Source organism: Artemia franciscana, chromosome 9, assembly GCF_032884065.1.
Source record: "Artemia franciscana chromosome 9, ASM3288406v1, whole genome shotgun sequence".
NCBI classification, from domain to species: domain Eukaryota; kingdom Metazoa; phylum Arthropoda; class Branchiopoda; order Anostraca; family Artemiidae; genus Artemia; species Artemia franciscana.
Window position 1 is genome coordinate 32061348 of NC_088871.1, and position 21242 is coordinate 32082589.

The 21242-nt window shown below is 35.5% G+C and overlaps 1 protein-coding gene across 1 annotated transcript in view; it reads left to right on the forward strand.

Moving 5' to 3' along the window:
- LOC136031277 (acidic leucine-rich nuclear phosphoprotein 32 family member A-like) overlaps positions 1-17860 on the forward strand; it is a 36553-nt gene extending 18693 nt beyond the window's left edge. Inside the window, exons 6-7 of the mRNA XM_065710719.1 lie at positions 14173-14325; positions 16493-17860. Of these exons, the coding sequence (XP_065566791.1) occupies positions 14173-14325; positions 16493-16548 (209 nt within the window). The 3' untranslated portion in view covers positions 16549-17860. The remainder of the gene's footprint in view (positions 1-14172; positions 14326-16492) is intronic.
- Positions 17861-21242: the final 3382 nt, after the last annotated feature.

Genomic DNA, 21242 nt, shown 5'->3' on the forward strand with positions numbered 1-21242 from the left:
GTTTAATAACTCAGACCCTTCTCAGGTTTTAATCTACAAGTGAAAATTTGTAGGCGGATCCTTTACCTTTTCTTAAACCGCACTGTTCATCTCTTAAAACTTAGCCTACAGCATCTATCAGTCTAAAAAGTTTTGTATTACTAAGTAATTCGCTACCTACAGAGACCAAACTAATGTCTCGATAATAACCACACTCACTCTTTTCACCTTTCTCATGCAATGGTTTGATTAAGGTTTTTCTCAAATCGCTAGGTACTTCCCCTTTTTCAAAAATCATATTTATAATCTTCAGTAACTTATTTTTAACCTCGGACCCGTCATATTTAAGAAACTCATTTACCCTACTATGAGCACCTGGAGCCTTATTGTTTTTAATATTTTTAGTACTAATTCAGTTTAGTACTGTTTCGAAATGTTCTGTTCATCTCTCTTTAACTCTTTCCGTATCACTAATTGTGGCCTCGTTCTTATCTTTAACTGGGACTGCCAGAGCCCAGAATGACTACTCCCTCTCAATTTATGAACATGCCAGTACAATATTTTACTATTATGCCGTCTAGCTGCATCTTTCAGATCCTTAGCAATTTATCCATGGCCTCCACTTCAAACCTCCTTAGTTCATATTTTAATGCTTTCTCCACTCTCTTTTCACTCCTTCTGTTTTGATATTATCTATCACTCAGATAATCCTTGTACAAGCCCATTTTCCTCTCTATTAAACATAATGCTTATTCGCTAGTATTCCTAGCTGTAGTCTGAACTTTCTTCCCTAAGACACCATCAGCAATTTCACTAATTGTTTAAGTTATACTATCCATCTTCCACATTATCAAAGTAAAAACTCTCCAGTTTAGTGATTGACCGATCCTGAAAAGTTTCTATCAAATTCTCATCCTGGAGTCTACCAACATCATAACTTCCCTAGAAGTAGTTACCCTTCTTAAATTTCAGCTTTAAATTTACCCTATACATTGCCAGGTGGTGGTCTTTACTTTTAACATCAAAAAAATGCCACATTTCTACCTGGGACCCTGTCTATTTGCTCCTGTGGTTGTAAGTAAAATTCATCTGACTCACTACTATCTCCGTCAGTTAGTTCTACAGGTGCACATACAACTGTAACTGATACCCTGAAGTTTTATTCATAAAATGAGTGATTACTATTCTATTATTAATACCTTCCCAGCCTAAACAAGATTTTGCAGCTTCCTTAGTCATCATGAGCCCTACTTCCTGTCTATGTACCCCATCTTTCCTTCCTGAGTAAACAAATTCTATATCACCACATTTCTTGCTTTCTACCCCTGGGATATGAGTTTCTGAAACCCCTGATATGTCCAGCTCAAATCGTCTAAATTCGTAGGTCAAAATGTCGATACGTTAGTTATTTTTTAACGTTGTAATATTCCAGTTCCTATTTTCATGTTCTTTAAATCGTTGAAATTAGTTTAGCCTCAGGAAAAGTAATGGTCTTCTTTTTCTCCGGAAATGCCCGGTGCTCTTTGATTTACGGGAAAATTATTTGCATGGAGTTAATTTGATGCTTCCTGGTATACAACTAAAGTGAACTAGATGTGTAGAAAGTTAGACAGCGTCACGGAACATCTGAAGCAGGCTCCAATGTTGTGGCCCACTGGCGTTACTACAAAACAGCATTCCACCCCTCTACCATACTCGGTCGTAGTGAAAAACCCTCCGAAACCTCTTGAATCTCCCGAAGCCCGTAAGGACTTTATTCTGACTACATGTGGAAAGCTAAGTGACGATATAGTACAGCTCAAGAAAAATAAGGATGAGTGGAAAGTAATAGTCAAATCAAAGGATTCCGCTGAAAAGATTGCTAATGCCATGAAGGTAGGAAATAGTCCACTTGAAACAAGCGTCAAATCAAAGAGGTTTGTAGGAGTTCTGCGATTTGTCCCAAATGATTTTAAAGCAGAAGATGTGGCTAAATTGATCCCATCCTGCGAAAAAGCTGAGCAGATCAGTCAGTCCCGCACTTTCAGACTTTATTTCCCGTCAAAAGAAGCCTTGGAGGCTAATATGAAGGAACCTCTCAAGATCGGTTTTGAAGTTGAAGTTGAAGGAATTATGCTCTCCTCTGTTTGCCACTTAAGAGCCTTCTTTGTAGAATCTAGAACTCCAATAACTGATTTCAAAGTCTAAAGTCTTGGTGGATTTCTTCTAAGTACTTTGTAACAAGTTGAAGTATCTGCACTTTGTCTTCTGATGTAGTGAGACCACCCAGAATATGATATACACTTGGCTTAATGGTTCTTACACGAAAAAATTCCACTATTTCCTTCCTTTCACTCGCATATCTATCACACTCGAGAAGTAAATGCTCAATAGTTTCTTCAACGTCACAAAATTCACATCTTTCTAAGGCTCCTTCAAACCTTGCTTTATAACTTCGAACCCCAGCATGACCGGATCTGAGTCTAAATACGATTCTTGATTGCCATATTAAAACTATTTTACAGACTTATTTTGTTTAGTGAGAATTTGAGAAACTTGATTGTGTGGTGTATTAAAAGAGTACTAGTGAGCTAATAAAGTGAGGAGGAACAGGTGCTAAGGCACCTAAAAAGGGTCTGATATGGATCCTGGACAATTTCTTCTCTCACCAGCCATGAATGTTAATGGACCTAGTGAACTTGAAGCATTAAGCCCTTCTTTTGTAAAAGTTTTGTATTACTAAGTAATTCGCTACCTACAGAGACCAAACTAATGTCTCGATAATAACCACACTCACTCTTTTCACCTTTCTCATGCAATGGTTTGATTAAGGTTTTTCTCAAATCGCTAGGTACTTCCCCTTTTTCAAAAATCATATTTATAATCTTCAGTAACTTATTTTTAACCTCGGACCCGTCATATTTAAGAAACTCATTTACCCTACTATGAGCACCTGGAGCCTTATTGTTTTTAATATTTTTAGTACTAATTCAGTTTAGTACTGTTTCGAAATGTTCTGTTCATCTCTCTTTAACTCTTTCCGTATCACTAATTGTGGCCTCGTTCTTATCTTTAACTGGGACTGCCAGAGCCCAGAATGACTACTCCCTCTCAATTTATGAACATGCCAGTACAATATTTTACTATTATGCCGTCTAGCTGCATCTTTCAGATCCTTAGCAATTTATCCATGGCCTCCACTTCAAACCTCCTTAGTTCATATTTTAATGCTTTCTCCACTCTCTTTTCACTCCTTCTGTTTTGATATTATCTATCACTCAGATAATCCTTGTACAAGTCCATTTTCCTCTCTATTAAACATAAAGCTTTTTCGCTAGTATTCCTAGCTGTAGTCTGAACTTTCTTCCCTAAGACACCATCAGCAATTTCACTAATTGTTTAAGTTATACTATCCATCTTCTACATTATCAAAGTAAAAACTCTCCAGTTTAGTGATTGACCGATCCTGAAAAGTTTCTATCAAATTCTCATCCTGGAGTCTACCAACATCATAACTTCCCTGGAAGTAGGTACCCTTCTTAAATTTCAGCTTTAAATTTACCCTATACATTGCCAGGTGGTGGTCTTTACTTTTAACATAAAAAAAAATACCACATTTTTCACCTGGGACCCTGTCTATTTGCTCCTGTAATTGTAAGTAAAATTCATCTGAGTCACTACTATCTCCGTCAGTTAGTTCTACAGGTGCACATACTACTGTAACTGATACCCTGAAGTTTTATTCATAAAATGAGTGATTACTATTCTATTATTAATACCTTCCCAGCCTATACAAGATTTTGCAGCTTCCTTATTCATCATGAGCCCTACTGCCTGTCTATGTACCCCATCTGTCCTTCCTGAGTAAACAAATTCTATATCACCGCATTTCTTGCTTTCTACCCCTGGGATATGAGTTTCTGAAACCCCTTATATGTCCAGCTCAAATCGTCTAAATTCGTAGGTCAAAATGTCAATACGTTAGTTATTTTTTAACGTTGTAATATTCCAGTTCCTATTTTCATGTTCTTTAAATCGTTGAAATTAGTTTAGCCTCAGGAAAAGTAATGGTCTTCTTTTTTCTCCGGAAATGCCCGGTGCTCTTTGATTTACGGGAAAATTATTTGCATGGAGTTAATTTGATGCTTCCTGGTATACAACTAAAGTGAACTAGATGTGTAGAAAGTTAGACAGCGTCACGGAACATCTGAAGCAGGCTCCAATTTTGTGGCCCACTGCCGTTACTACAAAACAGCATTCCACCTCTCTACCATACTCGGTCGTAGTGAAAAACCCTCCGAAACCTCTTGAATCTCCCGAAGCCCGTAAGGACTTTATTCTGACTATATATGGAAAGCTAAGTGACGATATAGTACAGCTCAAGAAAAATAAGGATGAGTGGAAAGTAATAGTCAAATCAAAGGATTCCGCTGAAAAGATTGCTAATGCCATGAAGGTAGGAAATAGTCCACTTGAAACAAGCGTCAAATCAAAGAGGTTTGTAGGAGTTCTGCGATTTGTCCCAAATGATTTTAAAGCAGAAGATGTGGCTAAATTGATCCCATCCTGCGAAAAAGCTGAGCAGATCAGTCAGTCCCGCACTTTCAGACTTTATTTCCCGTCAAAAGAAGCCTTGGAGGCTAATATGAAGGAACCTCTCAAGATCGGTTTTGAAGTTGAAGTTGAAGGAATTATGCTCTCCTCTGTTTGCCACTTAAGAGCCTTCTTTGTAGAATCTAGAACTCCAATAACTGATTTCAAAGTCTAAAGTCTTGGTGGATTTCTTCTAAGTACTTTGTAACAAGTTGAAGTATCTGCACTTTGTCTTCTGATGTAGTGAGACCACCCAGAATATGATATACACTTGGCTTAATGGTTCTTACACGAAAAAATTCCACTATTTCCTTCCTTTCACTCGCATATCTATCACACTCGAGAAGTAAATGCTCAATAGTTTCTTCAACGTCACAAAATTCACATCTTTCTAAGGCTCCTTCAAACCTTGCTTTATAACTTCGAACCCCAGCATGACCGGATCTGAGTCTAAATACGATTCTTGATTGCCATATTAAAACTATTTTACAGACTTATTTTGTTTAGTGAGAATTTGAGAAACTTGATTGTGTGGTGTATTAAAAGAGTACTAGTGAGCTAATAAAGTGAGGAGGAACAGGTGCTAAGGCACCTAAAAAGGGTCTGATATGGATCCTGGACAATTTCTTCTCTCACCAGCCATGAATGTTAATGGACCTAGTGAACTTGAAGCATTAAGCCCTTCTTTTCTCATGAACCAACAGAATGTCATGCAGCCTATACTTCAGAACAGTTTACCATCAAACCAAGGGACATTGCCAGGGGGCATGTACCAGAACAATCTATCACCTATTCCTCTAACACTACCAGTAAGTCAGTTTGTTAATCATAACATGCAAGTCCCTTTTTATCCTTTTCCAGTTTATATGACTAATCAGTCAACCAGTAATCGAACTGCCCCAGGAACAAGTATTCAATATGCAACAGGTACTACAAACCAGGGACAGATGCCTAGAATGATTCCCAACCTGCAAAATATTTACCAAAAGGACAATCAAACAAGAACCATGCTAAAAGTCCCAAAGCAAATGCCACAATTTCCTAATGTATATGCAAATATACCAACTCATAACAAATTTGAGGTTCTTCCTCAAGATGAAGATCCACTGAATGAATGTGAAAGTGACCTTAATGAAGTTATAAATCCAGCTGAGGCTGAGGGCCTTATGGACATTTCAAGCCACACACAAAAACAAAAGTGGTGTAATGCATCACCAGGTACTTCAGATGTGAGACAGTCTAAAAAGCAAGAGATCAGAGCTCACACTAAAGCACAGGTGGAAATTCCAGAACAAGAAATCTTTAACAATCAAGTCATGCTTCAAGTGAACAATATCAATGAAAAATTTAGCAGGGATTATGAGATTTCCAAGTTTCTGAAGGAAAAGACCAAGATTAAAAAATTTGAATTTGAGATAAATCATGATAGAACAAAAATTATTATGTTCCTACAAAATGATGAAGATGTCAAGGAATGTATGCAGATAGATAGAGTTGCAAATGTATCTGTTAGGACAGCAAGAAAGCCATAAACATGCAGGGGCATCATCAAAGGAATTCCTTTATACCTGACTGATGAACAAATTAAAGAGAGCATTGACTCACCATTCCCAATAATTGAAGTGTTGCGCCAAAAAAGATATAATCGTGAAGATAAAAAGCTGGAGAACAGCTATTCTGTATTGGTGGAATTTGAGAGCCCATTTCTTCCCCCAAATGTGTGGTGTTCAGGAAGAAAAAAAGAAGTTTTTATATATAATCGAAGGGTATTGCAATGCTATAAATGCCAACGTTATGGACACTTACAGAAAGACTGCAGAGCAAAAGAATTTACCTGCCTGAGATGCTCAGGCAATCATTTTTCGAAAGAATGCTCATTGAAAGACAAAGAAATTAATGATCCAGCAAGGCAGTACTGTTGTGCTAATTGCAAGGGTAGACATTCAACTACATCCTCAGCTTGTCCTGTTAGAAGGGAAAACAGGGAAATATTAATGGTAGCAGAAAAGTATCAGATGGGATATAGTAGAGCCAGAGTAGCATATAAAAGTTATGCACAGGCAGTGCAAAATGAAGCTTCTAGAACGCTAAAACCAGAGTCCATCATTGTCAATAGAACAATGAGTCAGTTAAGAGATGAAATTGTCAGGAATACTACTAAAACAATTGTAGTAGGACTGCTATTATCCCAAGATATGTTGAATATTGGATCTCTCCCACTAGATGAAAAAATCAGGAAGCTTTGTAACTTTGTAGATACAATGAAAATATGCAAATTAGAAATGAAAGATATTGCTGATGTGTGCCAAGTAGAGATGATGATAGGGTCAGCTGCACCAACACAACCATGAACATGAGAATACTTTCTTGGAATGCATGTTCAGTTATGAAAGAAAAGAAGGATTTGTTTCTCATGAGTTGCCTAGAAAATAAAATTGATATATTTTGTATTCAGGAGACTTGGTTAAAGCCCCATATAAAACCAGAATTCCATGGGTACAATGTGATCAGACAAGATAGAATCCACACCAGTAAAGGAGGAGTGTTGATTGGAATCAAACAGAATTTTCATTTTACTGAAATTGAATTAGAATTGGATGAAGAAGTGGGGGACAGGATAGAATTGATGACGGTTAAGCTATTTCTACCAGGAGGAAAGGGATTGTATATTGTTAATATATACAACCCTTCAGGATCTAATGGATCGGTTTTGAATACTTTCGCATTGATGTTTTTCAAACATTACCACGCCGTTGTTTCAAATGCCACCATGTAGGACATCTGGCGGCCGATTGTCATAATGCCGAGGTCTGTTCCCAGTGCGCAGGTTCCGACCATAAAAGTACAAAAGAGCAGCCATGCATGCAGAAGAAAAGATGTGTTGTGTGCAAAGCTTCTGGTCACTCATGTTATTTAGTGTCCTGCCCCGAAAATCGGAAATTGACTGCTGAACAGTACAAATCTGAACAGCTTTCAATTAATATTGATGGTTTTCTTTCTGTTATGTCATGGAATATTAACGGTGGCATTCTTGATAAACTACCAGTCCTGGAAAAGTTATGTAAATCCTTTAGTGTCATTCAGGAACACTTTTTGACGGGTTTGAATTCTCAGCTTTTATGCCCTTCCTCTAATGTAACAGTACATCTCTCCCCTGCAAGAAGATTTAAAGCTCAAGGAAGGCCAAGCGGTAGTTTAGCCGTCCTGGCAAACTTGTCAATCAGAATTGTTTGAAATGTGTGATTGCTATCTTGCTGTGGTGGTTGATAACTTGGTAATAGTCAATCTTTATATTCCAACCAATTACAGGGACGAAGCTTCTGAAAGAAAATTTGCTATCGCTTGCAGAAAGGTGGCCAAACTGTTAAAAAAAAAGATCGAGAAGATGAACAGGAAGTGTATACTTATCGGAGACTAACTGTGATCTACTTGAGAATTCAAGTGCTAGAGCTGAAACGTTTCTATCTATTCTACCAACCGGTTACTCGGTTGTACCGAAAGACCGAAATTATTCGCTTATTTCAACTTCTGGAAACACTTCTAACCTTGACCATGTAGTCTTTCTCCATCCTCCCAATCCAGACCTTATTGTGAAAGTCAGTTTGGAAGGTGAATATATTGACCATATCCCTTTGTTCCTATCGATCCCCGTCTGAGATACTCCCTCTTCTGAATTTGTCAAAAGGAAATCAAAATTGTTACGTGTTAAATCTTGGGAAAAGATTGATAAGGGTATCTTCCAATGGGAGTGTGACTTCATGCTATATAAAATCCGAGTTCCGTTTCAACTGCTCTAACGGCAACCTGGGAAGGACAAATCTGACATTCGTATTGAACTGAATTTTTATTGTTCGCAGATTACCTACGCTCTAAAAAATGCCGAGAAATTCGCTGTCCCAGTGAGAACGTGTAGACCTGGAACCGAAAAATTTGGATGGTCCAGTAACGAGAGCCTCAAATCCGCTTGTCAGTCCTCTAAATTTTGGTTACGTCTGTGGAACGATTGTGATAAACCTAGAAACGGAGTTGTAAATACTTTACGTTTACTTACTAAGCGTCACTTTCAAAAGGAGCTCAAAGCTCACCGGGTTGGTCAAAGTGTTGCAATTGCGGAATCGATCACGAATGACCCTAATAAGTTATGGAAAACTCGGGAAAGACAAATTACAATTAGTGAGTACCAGTGGCATTCATATTTCAAAAGTCAGTTCACCGAACCTGGCGTTAACACTCTCAAGAAATTTGAAACGGATTTAAATAATCGCTTACGTACTCCTGGACCGGGTACCTTTGTAGTAAGTTCTAGTGAATTACATGATGTTATACGAAAGCTTAACAAAGACAGCCCATGGGTTATGATAGCATATGCGCCCTTCATTTACAAAATGGGTCTGATAAGCTTTTGTGTCATCATTTCTTTGTTGTACCAAATTGTCTTTTGCTGCGGTATAGTTCCAGATTCTTTTTGTGTTGGTCTTATTTCACCGATTCTAAAATGGGAAGGATCCGTCTGAATGCTCATCGTATCAACCTATAACTGTTTCAAGCGTTTTTTCGAAGGTGTTTGAATTACTTATAATTAATAACCTACGTTCTATCTGTTACATGCCTCCTCACCAGTTTGGCTTCCAGCCTAAGATTGGTTGCTTCCATGCTCTAAAATGTCTGTGCAATTTGTTGATCGATGCGGATAAATCCGGTGGTACTCTAGCGCTTGGAACATACGATGTTAGTACTAGACTTAGTTAGACCTCTTTTGTACATGTACCGCCATATGAAAGCAAAAATACGTATACCTGGAAGCAATTTGCTGACTGATGGGTATATACCAATTCATATCGGGGTTAAGCAGGGGGCGGTTACTTCTCCCATGGTTTATAATAATGCAACGCTTCCAGCTCAGTGCCAACTTTCTTCGTGCTGTATATATAAAAATGTTTTTTGGAGATATGTAAAAATTAGTGATATTGGACTTCCCCTAAATGCTGAAAAATGTGATGTTTTGATTTTTAATGAAATAGATACGACTAAATCAGATAATATATCTATAGATCTGAATGGTACAAGTAAAGCCAAAGTAACACAAGCAAAGCCTTGTGTTAAGTTGAAATATCTAGGCCTTCCTGTTGGAAAAAATCTGAAGAAAACTAGGCTATTGATGCTAGAAAGTATGGAAACGAAAATCCGTCATGCATATGGTACAAATTGTTAGTTCTCAGTTTCATTTGAATAGAGCCCATCTTGCGAGGATTTACAATAGTGTCGTCCTGCCAAATATTCTGTATTTAGTACCGTTTTACCCTATATTTAGTAAATCTGACCATCTTAGGATGAAACGCGTTTTCTTCAAATTTGCTAAGTTTCTCTTGCGAGTCCCTCCGTGGACCCACAACTCCTATTTGATGAAAAAATATAGCTTGTCTGACCCGTGTGCTAAGTTAGCTGAGCTGAATGTACACATGTGCAATAAGCAAACCGGCCATGAATGGCAAAATGTTGTTTTTTGACGTAGGATTATTTTTGTTTGTATTTTAGAATGTAATTACGATATGTTGTTTCTTTCTTCTTTTTTTTCCTTTTTTTTCAATGTACTCCATCACTTCATTATTTTGTATGATGGGTTATAAATAAATACATACATACATACATAACAATACAGGACGACGACCAACACATCTTCTCATGTGTACACCGAAGTGCTTAAGACGGCTTAGAACCGGATAGCTAGAAGTCCCTAGGACCTCTAATATGAATGGAGACTTTGTGCAATCCTGGGCCCACCTTGATCACAACATGGTTTCCAGCACTTGGTAATGCTTTTCTATCAACAAGAGTCGAAATCCTGCACAGAGAGTATCATGCCTATTTTCTCCGACGCAATATATGTTCATGCCTACAAATATTGTGCTATTACGGTGAGGCAACCTATGGCAGATAAATTAGCTAGGAAGAGGCTATTCAGCCCGAAAATGGCCGTCAAAAGAGACAAAGCCCAGAATAATTATACATCAGTCAAAATCCTGTACAAATGCTGTGTCGTTACTAGGCTATAATTTCTTCAAGGGGTGCCACCTTTCAAGTGGGAATAGAGTTGACCGCAAGATCCCAGTCTGGAAGATTCCCCAAAAGTCGCGAGGCAGCTCTTTGCAGAGGCCATTGTCTATAGATATGGATCTTGCGCCCTGCCTTTTAAAAAGTTTACTTTTTAACCCCTAGCAACAGACAAAGCTTTTTTTTGTGTGCTTTTACTTCAAACAATGTGCTTGATTATCTGGATATTTCTAATAATTTATTTGCTGAAATACGTGAAAAATTACCCGCTAGTATACTACAACTTTACCTCATAAATAACTGTGTTAGTTCTGTTTGATGTATAAGAAATATTTTGCCCATCTTCTGGAAGTCAAAAATGTTCCCATAAACTCATTGAAAACAATGACCTTGGAATAGTTTCTGATTTAACGGCTCTAGTGGTTGGGAATTATGCTATACAAATAAAATCAGTGGATTGTTTATTGTTAGCTTTTTCTTATTTATTGGATTCTTTTTTATTGGTACTCTTGCGATTATTTATTAGTTAGGAGAATGATCTTCCCAGGAATGGATCCAAAGCTTCAACTATCCTCCAGCAAATTGTTCTGAGGCACCTATCTTCTCTCGTTCTTCCTTTAAAGAGCATTGAACCACGGTAGCCTTTTATAATCTCTGTGTTATTAAAGCGAAAACTTGGATAAATGAATCAACTGGTCAAGTGAGGCACAGGGAAAATGTTGTGAGCATCTTACCTCCACTCGATCCTCGTTTAGACTATAAAATTTAAATATTTATAAACCAACTTATAAAAGCCTTGATAAGGCTTAAATACTATTGAAAAATAGAAATCTCATTTCAAAAGTAGAATCCCTAAAAATATTTGAGAACCTACAGCTAAGGTTTTTTTTGTTAAAACGTGAACAGATATGCACCTGGCGTAAATGCAATCTTTTCAATGATGAAATAAGAATTGAGTAGAGATAATAGCTTGATAACATCTCCCCTTGGTATATTTCAGGCCCCGAATTCGTTCCTGAAATTTTTATTTAAAATACTCAGCTGTATATCAAGTTCGCCAGAAGCCCTTTCAACTTGAACTTTACCCTTAAACACTAAGTAATTTCAGATAAATATCTTGACTAAAATTTAAGTTCATATACATGAACGGTAAGTTTCTAAATGCTTAAGAAAAGAAGAATGATTTATAATAGGTTTTCCATTGGAGTTGTCTACTGATGATTTTGAGTGCCCATTTGGCTTATGGTATGTCAAACGACAATCTTTGTCAAAAATGTGGTTCTATACTATTTTCTATGTGATGAAGGTTATGATGACTGGAACATGTTTCACATATGACAGATTTCTAAAGATTGTCCTTTTTCGGCATCCACCGAGTATCAAACACAGGATGTTCCCAACTGTAGCAACAGCAGGTCGTAAATAGGGTTTAAGAGAAATTGAAGAGCATCTACAGATGCATCAGCTTCAGGCAGCTTGGTGCTGGTTTGAGCTGCTAGTAGTAGTATTATTAGTATTTATCAACTTATTTATATATCCTTACAAATAATATTTGATCTACATTCCATTACTTTACGGAGGCAAATAGCTACACTAAAAAAATGCACTAAGGTTGAGACAAAGCTACAAAAACCTCTTTGAACAAAGAACCTATGATGTATCAAGGGTTTCAATTAAACGGGAGAATATATTATTTGGGTTGTATTTGGAACCATTACAGTAGGGTAGTGGATTTTCAGGAAAACTGTCATGATGTTCGGAAACAGCATAAAGTAAAGAATCCAAGAGAACTGATTTTATTTGTATAGCATATTTTCCGACCACTAGAATCGTCAAATCAGCAAAGTTTCCTAAGTCATTGTTTTCAATAAGTTTACGGGAAAATTTTAGACTTCTACGAGATATGCCAAATATTTCTTATGAGGGATATGTCAACAGAACTAACACTATTATTTATGAGGTAAAGTTGTAGTATACTAGTGGGTAACATTTCAGGTATTTCACAAATAAAGTATTAGAAATATTCAGGTAATCTAGCACTTGGTTTGAAGTAAAAGCATAAGCAATTTTTTTGAATGAAAAACAAAGCTTTGTCTATTGCCAGGGATTAAAAAGTAAACTCCGTGAAGACTGAAAATCAGGCGGTTCCCGACAAATTCAACGCTATTCTTAGTCGATAGTAAAGTATCTTGTCGTGAAATTCAGCGCTGTTGGTAGTCAACGGAAAAAACGCACACTTCTATTGAAACAAGAGTAAAACAGTTTATTTTTATGTGGCTCATTAAATGAGGATTTGTATTGTTATAAATAAGTATCTTTGGAGTATATTACTTTTGAACCACTTATTCTTAAACTGATATTATGTTTTTAACCGCTTTCCAAGACCTCTACCAGTGTTGATAACTTCTTGGTGTCGTTACAAAAATAAACAAAAAACTGTGACACCCATTTAAGGGCTCATGGTGCAATTAGCCTCAGAAGCAATTATTGAACTACAAGAGGGCATCAAATGACGTGTTAACGTTGTTTCTAGCTAACTTATATGGTAAACTAGATAATTACCCACACATTGGCCATGAATATGAAAATTGAAAGTTTGTTGTAACCTCTTTAAAGCCTGGAAGCTATTGCGTGGCAATCTGCCTCCTTCTCGGTTCCTTTTCTGCGATATAATGCCCTTCTCGAACCCCTATTATATGGTATTATTATTATAATTTATAAGTAAACTACATAATTACTTATAATTTCTTTTGGTGTATAAAATAGGAAAAGCGGCTGATTAGTTTGACTGGGAGGAAATGTTATCATATTGTTAGGTAGCTGTAAAGATTCCTCAGGATAAGTTGAACTTGCTTCTGTTTTTTTGTTAAACACGAGAAAATGAGGCTAATTACAAGAAAAACACGTGAATACGATAGAACAGGCCATAGTTCTTCAGCAAAAAAATGCACAAACATTCCTACAATAAAGCCGTAATAAAACCGTGTGAATTTAAAGTGAACAGCCGTTGATTATTAAAAAAAGATCCTAATTAGAAACAGATTTTCAAAGAAAAGTAAAGCGTGATACTAAAACTTAATACGAGCGAGAATAGTCCTGTATCAGGTCAGACTTAGAAAAAGGTGAAATAACAATAAATGTAAAAATAAAACCTAAAACGAACAAAAACTAATAATCACACGAATTTTTTAAATAATGTATTTATGATAGCTGAATAAATCAAAACAGAAATTAAGCTGAATCATCAAGTCAAACATTAAAAGAAATGGATAAGCTGAATGTTTTTTTCTTACGAAGTATTTAGTTTGGATATTTTTTCCTTGCCTTTCGCAATGATCAGTAATACCGCTTTCTCAGTCATTGCTTCAACTAAATCTGGGCAAGCTGAAGCATAAAAGTTGTGTTTATTTAACGTAAAAACAGATGTTTTCAGCGCTTACTAAAACAGAATCTAACCACTAGGTGGCGTATTCTATGTACGCTAACGAAATAATCTATTCATTCATATTGACGCGAATTTTCCTATTGCTTTGTGAATAAAATGTAAGGAAGCATAATTTTTTTTTACAGAGGAATATAGTTCTGATGAGGTTGGCTTGAGTGCCATCTACGATTCCAATTTGGAAGAAGAGGATGATGAAGAGTATGAAGCAAACGGTGAGGGAGAAGAAGACGAGGACATTGAAGAAGAGGAGGAAGAAGAAGTTGATGAGAGTAAAGCAGGTATATATTACGTAATATTTACTCCATACTCATCTAGACGCAGTTGAAGTCTTAAAGGAAAGTGAACTGGTGATTTCTATCTTTCTTTTTTCTCGTATGTGTCAAATTATGTCCCATTTCTAAGGAGTACTTTGGATGTAATCTGAAACAATTTTCATCTATCTGGTTCCTGAAGCCTCAAAATACATTGCATAAAGGAGCACCAAAATGAAATTTAGTATGACCCATTCGCTTCCTGGAAATTTCCAACCTCAAGCAAATCAAAAGCAAAGGCCCAGAATTGTATTTTCTGCCCTAAATGAGAATAATTCAATAAAAAATAACGATTAATATTAGTCTTGGGTAGGGGTATTTTTAGTCTTTGGTCAAGGTCCAAATCAATATAAAATATTCTTTATTATTATAGAACAACAACAAAATTCGGAATAATTTAGGGAGAAGATGGAACTCATTTGGTATTATATCGAGGCTATAAGGTAGGTGTTGAAACAAATACACAACAATCAATGTAAACAAATTTTTCGAACAGATCCAAAAATTCAAACGAACGTCAAACTACCATAAGGTTATGGCAAATGTTTTTTTGGGAGCAGAAATGTCTATTGCTTGTTGATTCTGTACAACAGAGATCAACAATCAATCCAGATTAGGATTGTAAAACTTTGCGATTCCTAAACAGAGCTATTCAAAATCCAAGGTGAGTCATGTTGACTTGTGGAATTGTTTTTATCCATGGCGATGTCCGTCCTCAAGTGCTCATCTAACCCAACGACTCTTTGAGTCGTTAGTGGGACATTTTAGAGCACCTACCATATAGTCGTGACTTAGTACCTACTGACTTCTATCTTTTCCCTCAATTTAAGAAGTGACTTTGAGGGTAGCGCTTCCAAACTAACAAGAAGGTAAAAAAAACTGTCACAAATCAGTTCAAACCAATGGCGAAGAAATTTCATGAATAGGGTTTCACAAAGCTTATTCAGATAGGCAAATGTTTCGATCGTCAAGGTGATTATGTGGAAAAGTAACATTGATTTGGATTTGATTAGGTTGTAATTTTTTTTCTATTCATTTATTTATTTGTATCAACCCAGTGTCTTCTGCATAGCCAGTCAAATGTTCCTGACTCTGAACATGCTTAAAAGTTATGGTTCTCTTTTGTTGTTACCAGCAATAATTGATCACCGCTGTTTAATTAACCACTAATCGCTTGTGAATGTCCGCTACTTCCCCGTCTAACCCTTCTTAAATCTTTTAGGATAGCCACCATAAAAACTCTAATCCTTTCTAGCTTATTGATAATCGCTACTTTCTTTTTAAAGTGTTCATAAATTCTTATTTTTTTTCAGGAAAAGGGATGGCGATAATTGCCTATTGGCTTTTGAAAAATGTCTTTTTGGTATTTTCGTTTTTTTTAGAATGATTCTGTCCCACTTCACTTAGATTTTCAAAAATACTTTTTTTTTATTATCATAAAAAAGTAAACAACCCCCCCCCCCATATTTTCTTGAATTGGGACCCCGTCTTATGTTTGGAATCTGGGAATATGAACTTTTTCTCTCTTTCCCATCGGTAGATGAAAAATAAGTCATGAGTAGTCTAAACCCTGACATATCGGAAACAAAGTCTAAACCAAGTTTTTTGGTGACAATTATTTTCTTAGAGATTTGACACAAAGACGTTGTATTACTAAAACCTTAGTGTTATTTAAAATATGACCTTTAATTTAATATGATTGAATCGTGACCTGATATGACCTTTAATGAAGTCCTAATATTATTTAATATATGGCCTTTAATTTAATATATCTAAATTGGCATCTTCAAAACCTCGCTGAAAATTGAAGTTTGTAAACAAAGGAACGTTCACAAGAAATACAAATTCTTAATTTTCAGTGCAATTTGAAAACCCAATTTTTCCTTTGAAAAGATTCCGGCAATAGTAGAAACACTGCTAATATTACCATCGCTTACTTTTACGTTATATACCTTAACTATTTTTCTGTAATGTCATATAATACGGCGCTTCTGAAAAGAAGTCCACTGTAAAAGATACAGCCTACTAATGCAGATCATAACTGTTACTGTATTACAGACTAATGTTAGTTGTTAGACTGGTATTATTTTATCAGACTACTTTACTGATTTACTGATTATTTTGTTCTTTTCAGAACCGAAAGGTAAAAAGAGGAAACTTGATGATTCCGGAGCAGCAAGTGAAGAATAACAAAATGGAAATTTCCTTGCCTGTTCGCGGTACAAATGAAAGATTTTTCCTATGTATGGTTTATTTTTTAATGATGTGAGCGTGTGATAAAGAGTGCTATGCTTTATAGTCTTCTTTTGAGTGGAGATGAGTCTTTTAAAAGGAAACTGATTCCCAAATCCATTGTTACACAAAATTTCTATGCAATCTGTTTTTCTTTTAGAATTTTATTTTTTGTTTCAGAAAAATTAAAAAAAAATATTATTTCTGCATTTTTCAAAACAGGTCTATACTGGGCGATTCCCTATTATATTGAAGTAGGTAAAAAAGAAAAGAAATAAAGATAATGGCTGTCGAAATCTGTCCTCCCGAAGTTGAATACATTAGACCTGCTCTTTTTTGGAAGATGTTTTTTCGTAAAGCCTCTTTTTTTAGTTTTAATTAACCCTTAAAGAATTTTTACTTTTTAGGATTCAGTGTACTCTGGGCTTTTGAGACTATTGTTACAAAAATAGACCTTGCTTACTATAGTAAAAAAATTTCAAAAGGTCAGTATTCTTGTTGCTTCACTGGATAATTTAATAATCTTAAAGGGAGGGGGGCTTTCTATCTATAAAGGGGACAGACACTAACAAATTTGAACCCAAATATAATAAAACAGGTGTAATTTATTAAAAAAGGGTGGCGGACTTTGAATAGTGTTAATTTGTAGCAGGTGGTAACTTTTCGACTTCAAATTTCACAGATCGGCCATAAGATAGAGACGGAAGATTTTACCTTTTACTTGATTGATAAGAATTCTGAAAACTGTTTGTTAACCCCCTAGGCACATATACTCAAAGTTTAGGGGTGGGAGTATGCATTGAAGAATTTTTTGGAAGGGAAGGGGGGTGAGTTCTAGATTTCTAGCTAGTTCATTTTATGCCGATATGTTTTGATAGGTATTTGAGGGGAGTGTTCAGATTAATCTTTGAGACACACACCCCCCCCCCCCCCCTGTACTATATAATAAAGATGAAATAATGGCATGAAAATAAACCAAAATGCGTCAGGATTTGTTGACTGACTATATTGAGGTAGTCCAAATCATCCGTAGAATAGGTTTGTTTTTGGGTATTGTGCCTGAAAACATGCTTTTTTATCTTAACGGTATGGACATAAATTAGTGTTTTATGGATTGTGTGAATGGTCTTTTTTTTCTTTTCTTTTTTCATCTAGCTATGAAAATATTCTAATTTCTGACTAGTCTTTACAATTCTCAGAATTTTGTTCTGCTTTATGCGTGTGTTAACTTGTTGGAAAAATATAATAGTGAGTATGTTGATTCATTTTATTTCACCACTCTTCATTTAAATATTTTGCATATTTCTATAAGGAAAACCTTTATTATGTTTGTTTTTCTGTGCCTCTTATCAACTTTCTTTTATTTTTCATTCAGTTCGTTTACAGTACTTCAGGGTTATTTAAGTAATAAAAGAAAAGTGGAAGAAAAAAAATAAATGGTGCTAATTTTTAAGATATTGAAACAGAAAAAAGCTACCAACCTTGGTTTCGACAAGGAGACAACTTTATCGCTACAAGAACTAAAATATCACGAAAGGTACATAATTTTAAGCTCGACAGAAACGGTGTCCTTTTTATTCTTGGGTATTTAGATTTCTGTGTTGGTATAATTTTTGTTGCTGACGAGATATATCAAGTATACAGTCGACAGGGTTAACAGGTTTTTTTTTGCAGTTCTTCTGTCTTGAAACAAATTAGCCCCATTTCTTTCTTTCTTCCAGTTCTATCGTGTGTATAATGGAGAGGCAGTGTCATCTTCTTAGCTGTTAAAATAGTGTGTTTTTTCTTCCATATATAACATTATGGACTGCTTTCCATACCCCCTCTCCATCTCATTCCTGCCTTCTATCAAATTAATGGTTGCATTAAATCATTGGCCTCATTGCAATGGGGTATTGAAATTATCGATAGCTGTAACCACTAGTTATTCCATCTTTGAAATTGCAAGAGCAGTCAGAAACTCAGTTAACCTCATATTTTAACAAGAGCCATACCTTGTTTTGCAGTAATTTAATATCGCTAATAAAAAATTGTATCTTGACTAGGTATGATAAATTAATTACTTAACCAAAATGCTGGCTACCCAGAAACGACTTTTAGTTAATATGGGTGTTTGCAAGTGTTTTTTTTTTTTTTTTTTTTTTTTTTTTTTTTTTTTTTTTTTTTTTTTTTTTTTTTTTTTTTTTTTTTTTTTTACTTGCCATTATAATGCTGAGTTTTTCAAAATTATATAGAAACTCGATCAAATATAGAGCGACAAAATTGTAAAATGGAGACTGCGTAAATCTTAGGGCGAGCGTCACTCACATAGGTGCCAATTAACGAAAATTTGGGACAGGGGCAAGAATTTAACCTATTTCTTTTACCAAAAATTGGGGGGGTCATGAATTTTATTTCTTTTTTGTTTTTGAAGACACACAGGAAAGTTTTTTTTCAAAATCGGTGGGGTGAGGAGTCTTTCGTTTTTTTAAACAAAGAAACCCCCCAAAAAAAATGCATTTTTAAAAATTTAGGAAGAGGAATTTTGCACTTCCCCCTCCAATTGATGCCATCGTTCACTCATTAGTTCGGCTTAAAAAATTTTCGCATTTGGATAAAAACAAACAGCACGAGTTTAGATGCACGTTCAGTGTATTTTGTTAAAACAGGTATAAACTACTGTTTAGTGATGCATCATTATTCAAACCGTCCGAACCCAAAACTGGTTATGTCATGCTTGCAAATAGAGAGTGATCCCTCCCTAATAATAATCCAAATGACCCTACAAAAAACGACTGACTTAAACATTCACCTGTGTTCACATGTCCATAATGCACAAAGAAACTACCATTTGGCATTTTCATTTGGACAAATCAAGTAAGAAACATCTGAAACTTTTCAGCGCTTCACTAGTGGATCTAGCTGGGTCGTTAGCAATATAACTTTATATCCAAACCCGAAGGGGATATTTCAGACCTCTTTTGGAGACGTACGGTTTGTTCCTATGGGTAGTTTAGTGGCCTTTATTCACTATTCACATTTACTTCGCTACAATCGCTGGTGTTTGGTTATGTCATAAAAGGTGGGGAGATTGGAAGAAATATGCTCTAGTAATTTTAGTTTAAAATATTTCATATTTTGATGCTTTATACACTAAATTGAAGGTATATATTAAAAGTTTTACCTTTTTTTTTTCAATGTAAATAAATTTAAAAAAAGGATTAGAGCTTAAAAACTATGCTTTCGTTCTTCTGTGACATGAAAATGGAAGAAACGTCCTTTTGGTCTTGCACGTGACGACTAACTTTGTAGAATGTATATAATAATCTATGTTCTGATATTGGATTGGCAATATGTTACCCAGTGTCACTTTTTACGTACTGTTCAATTAAGTATTGCACTCTTTATTGCTAAAGTATGGTGGTTTTCTTAGTTATTCCACCTTTGTAATGGAGGAAAGGATCATTGAGGTTTTATAAATAAAAAAAAAAATATCAAGTTTTTCTAGAAAAGCGTCGATTGAGATTTTTTTTTATTGCTAATGATAAGCGTTGATTGAAACTATATTTGTTTTGATATTGGCGAAGTTTTGTCCTTCAATCCGCTTTTAAAGTGTTTATTAAATAATAATAAATCCAGTTGTGTATGACATTTCTAAATTGATTTTAGGTTCTCTTTTCAACTGAAATATGAAAAACGTTAATAACCAGTCGAACAATAAAGAGCACTTCCAAAATATCTAGTTGAGCTGGTTTGTTTGACACTTCTAAGGGAAGACTCAATATGGCATTGAATGTCTTTTACAAATCCTTCTGGGAGCTTTTATCTCCTTTTGCCACCGTTTGTCAAGGTGACAAGACACATATTGGCATAAAGCTTGCTCTGATTACCCACAAAAAAAAAACTCTACAATTGAGTAACAACCTTGTTTTATGATGTGCATCTACTCGGAACGTCTCGACTAAGGTGTTGTTCCACAAAACTATATCGACTCGTATAGATGAAGTTCTCTTGAAGGGGATATTTCAGATTTTTTTTTTCGAGACATACGGTTTGTTCCTATGGGTAGTCGGTTTGTTCCCATTGATGTAACTTGGTAATTGACTTTTTTGACGTGTGTGACTGTACGAAACAGCTAATGTAGAAAAAAATCACGTAGGTTGCGTTTTAGGGTGGTAGAAGTTACTTATCCGACAGACTATAACTTCGCTGGAATAATGTGTTGCAGATGATAATAAATTCCAACTCACTTCCGCGTTTTTTTTATAGAACAGTCTTACTAATTAGAGCGGTGTTGGAACATAGATATTTAGGATATTGTCAAATACTTTCACTGATTGATATTTGTTGAATCTTTTTCAACAAAATTAATTTCAAATCTATTTATTGTCAGAAAAAAATATCAAGAACTGGTTAATTGATTCCTTCAAGTGAAGTTTCCTCGATACATGAAATCCTGTGATGGAACTTGGTAAATGACTTGTATTCAATTGAGCATTTTCGACATGTGTATGACGCCACGAAACATCTCGCATAAAAAAATATAATCTCGCATGTTCTGTTTTAGGGTTGCAATATATACTTACCTGGCAAATTATAACTTCCTTGGATCAATATGTTGTACATATTAAATTTTTACTCACCTGTGTGATTTTTAGGAGAGTCTTAGAGCA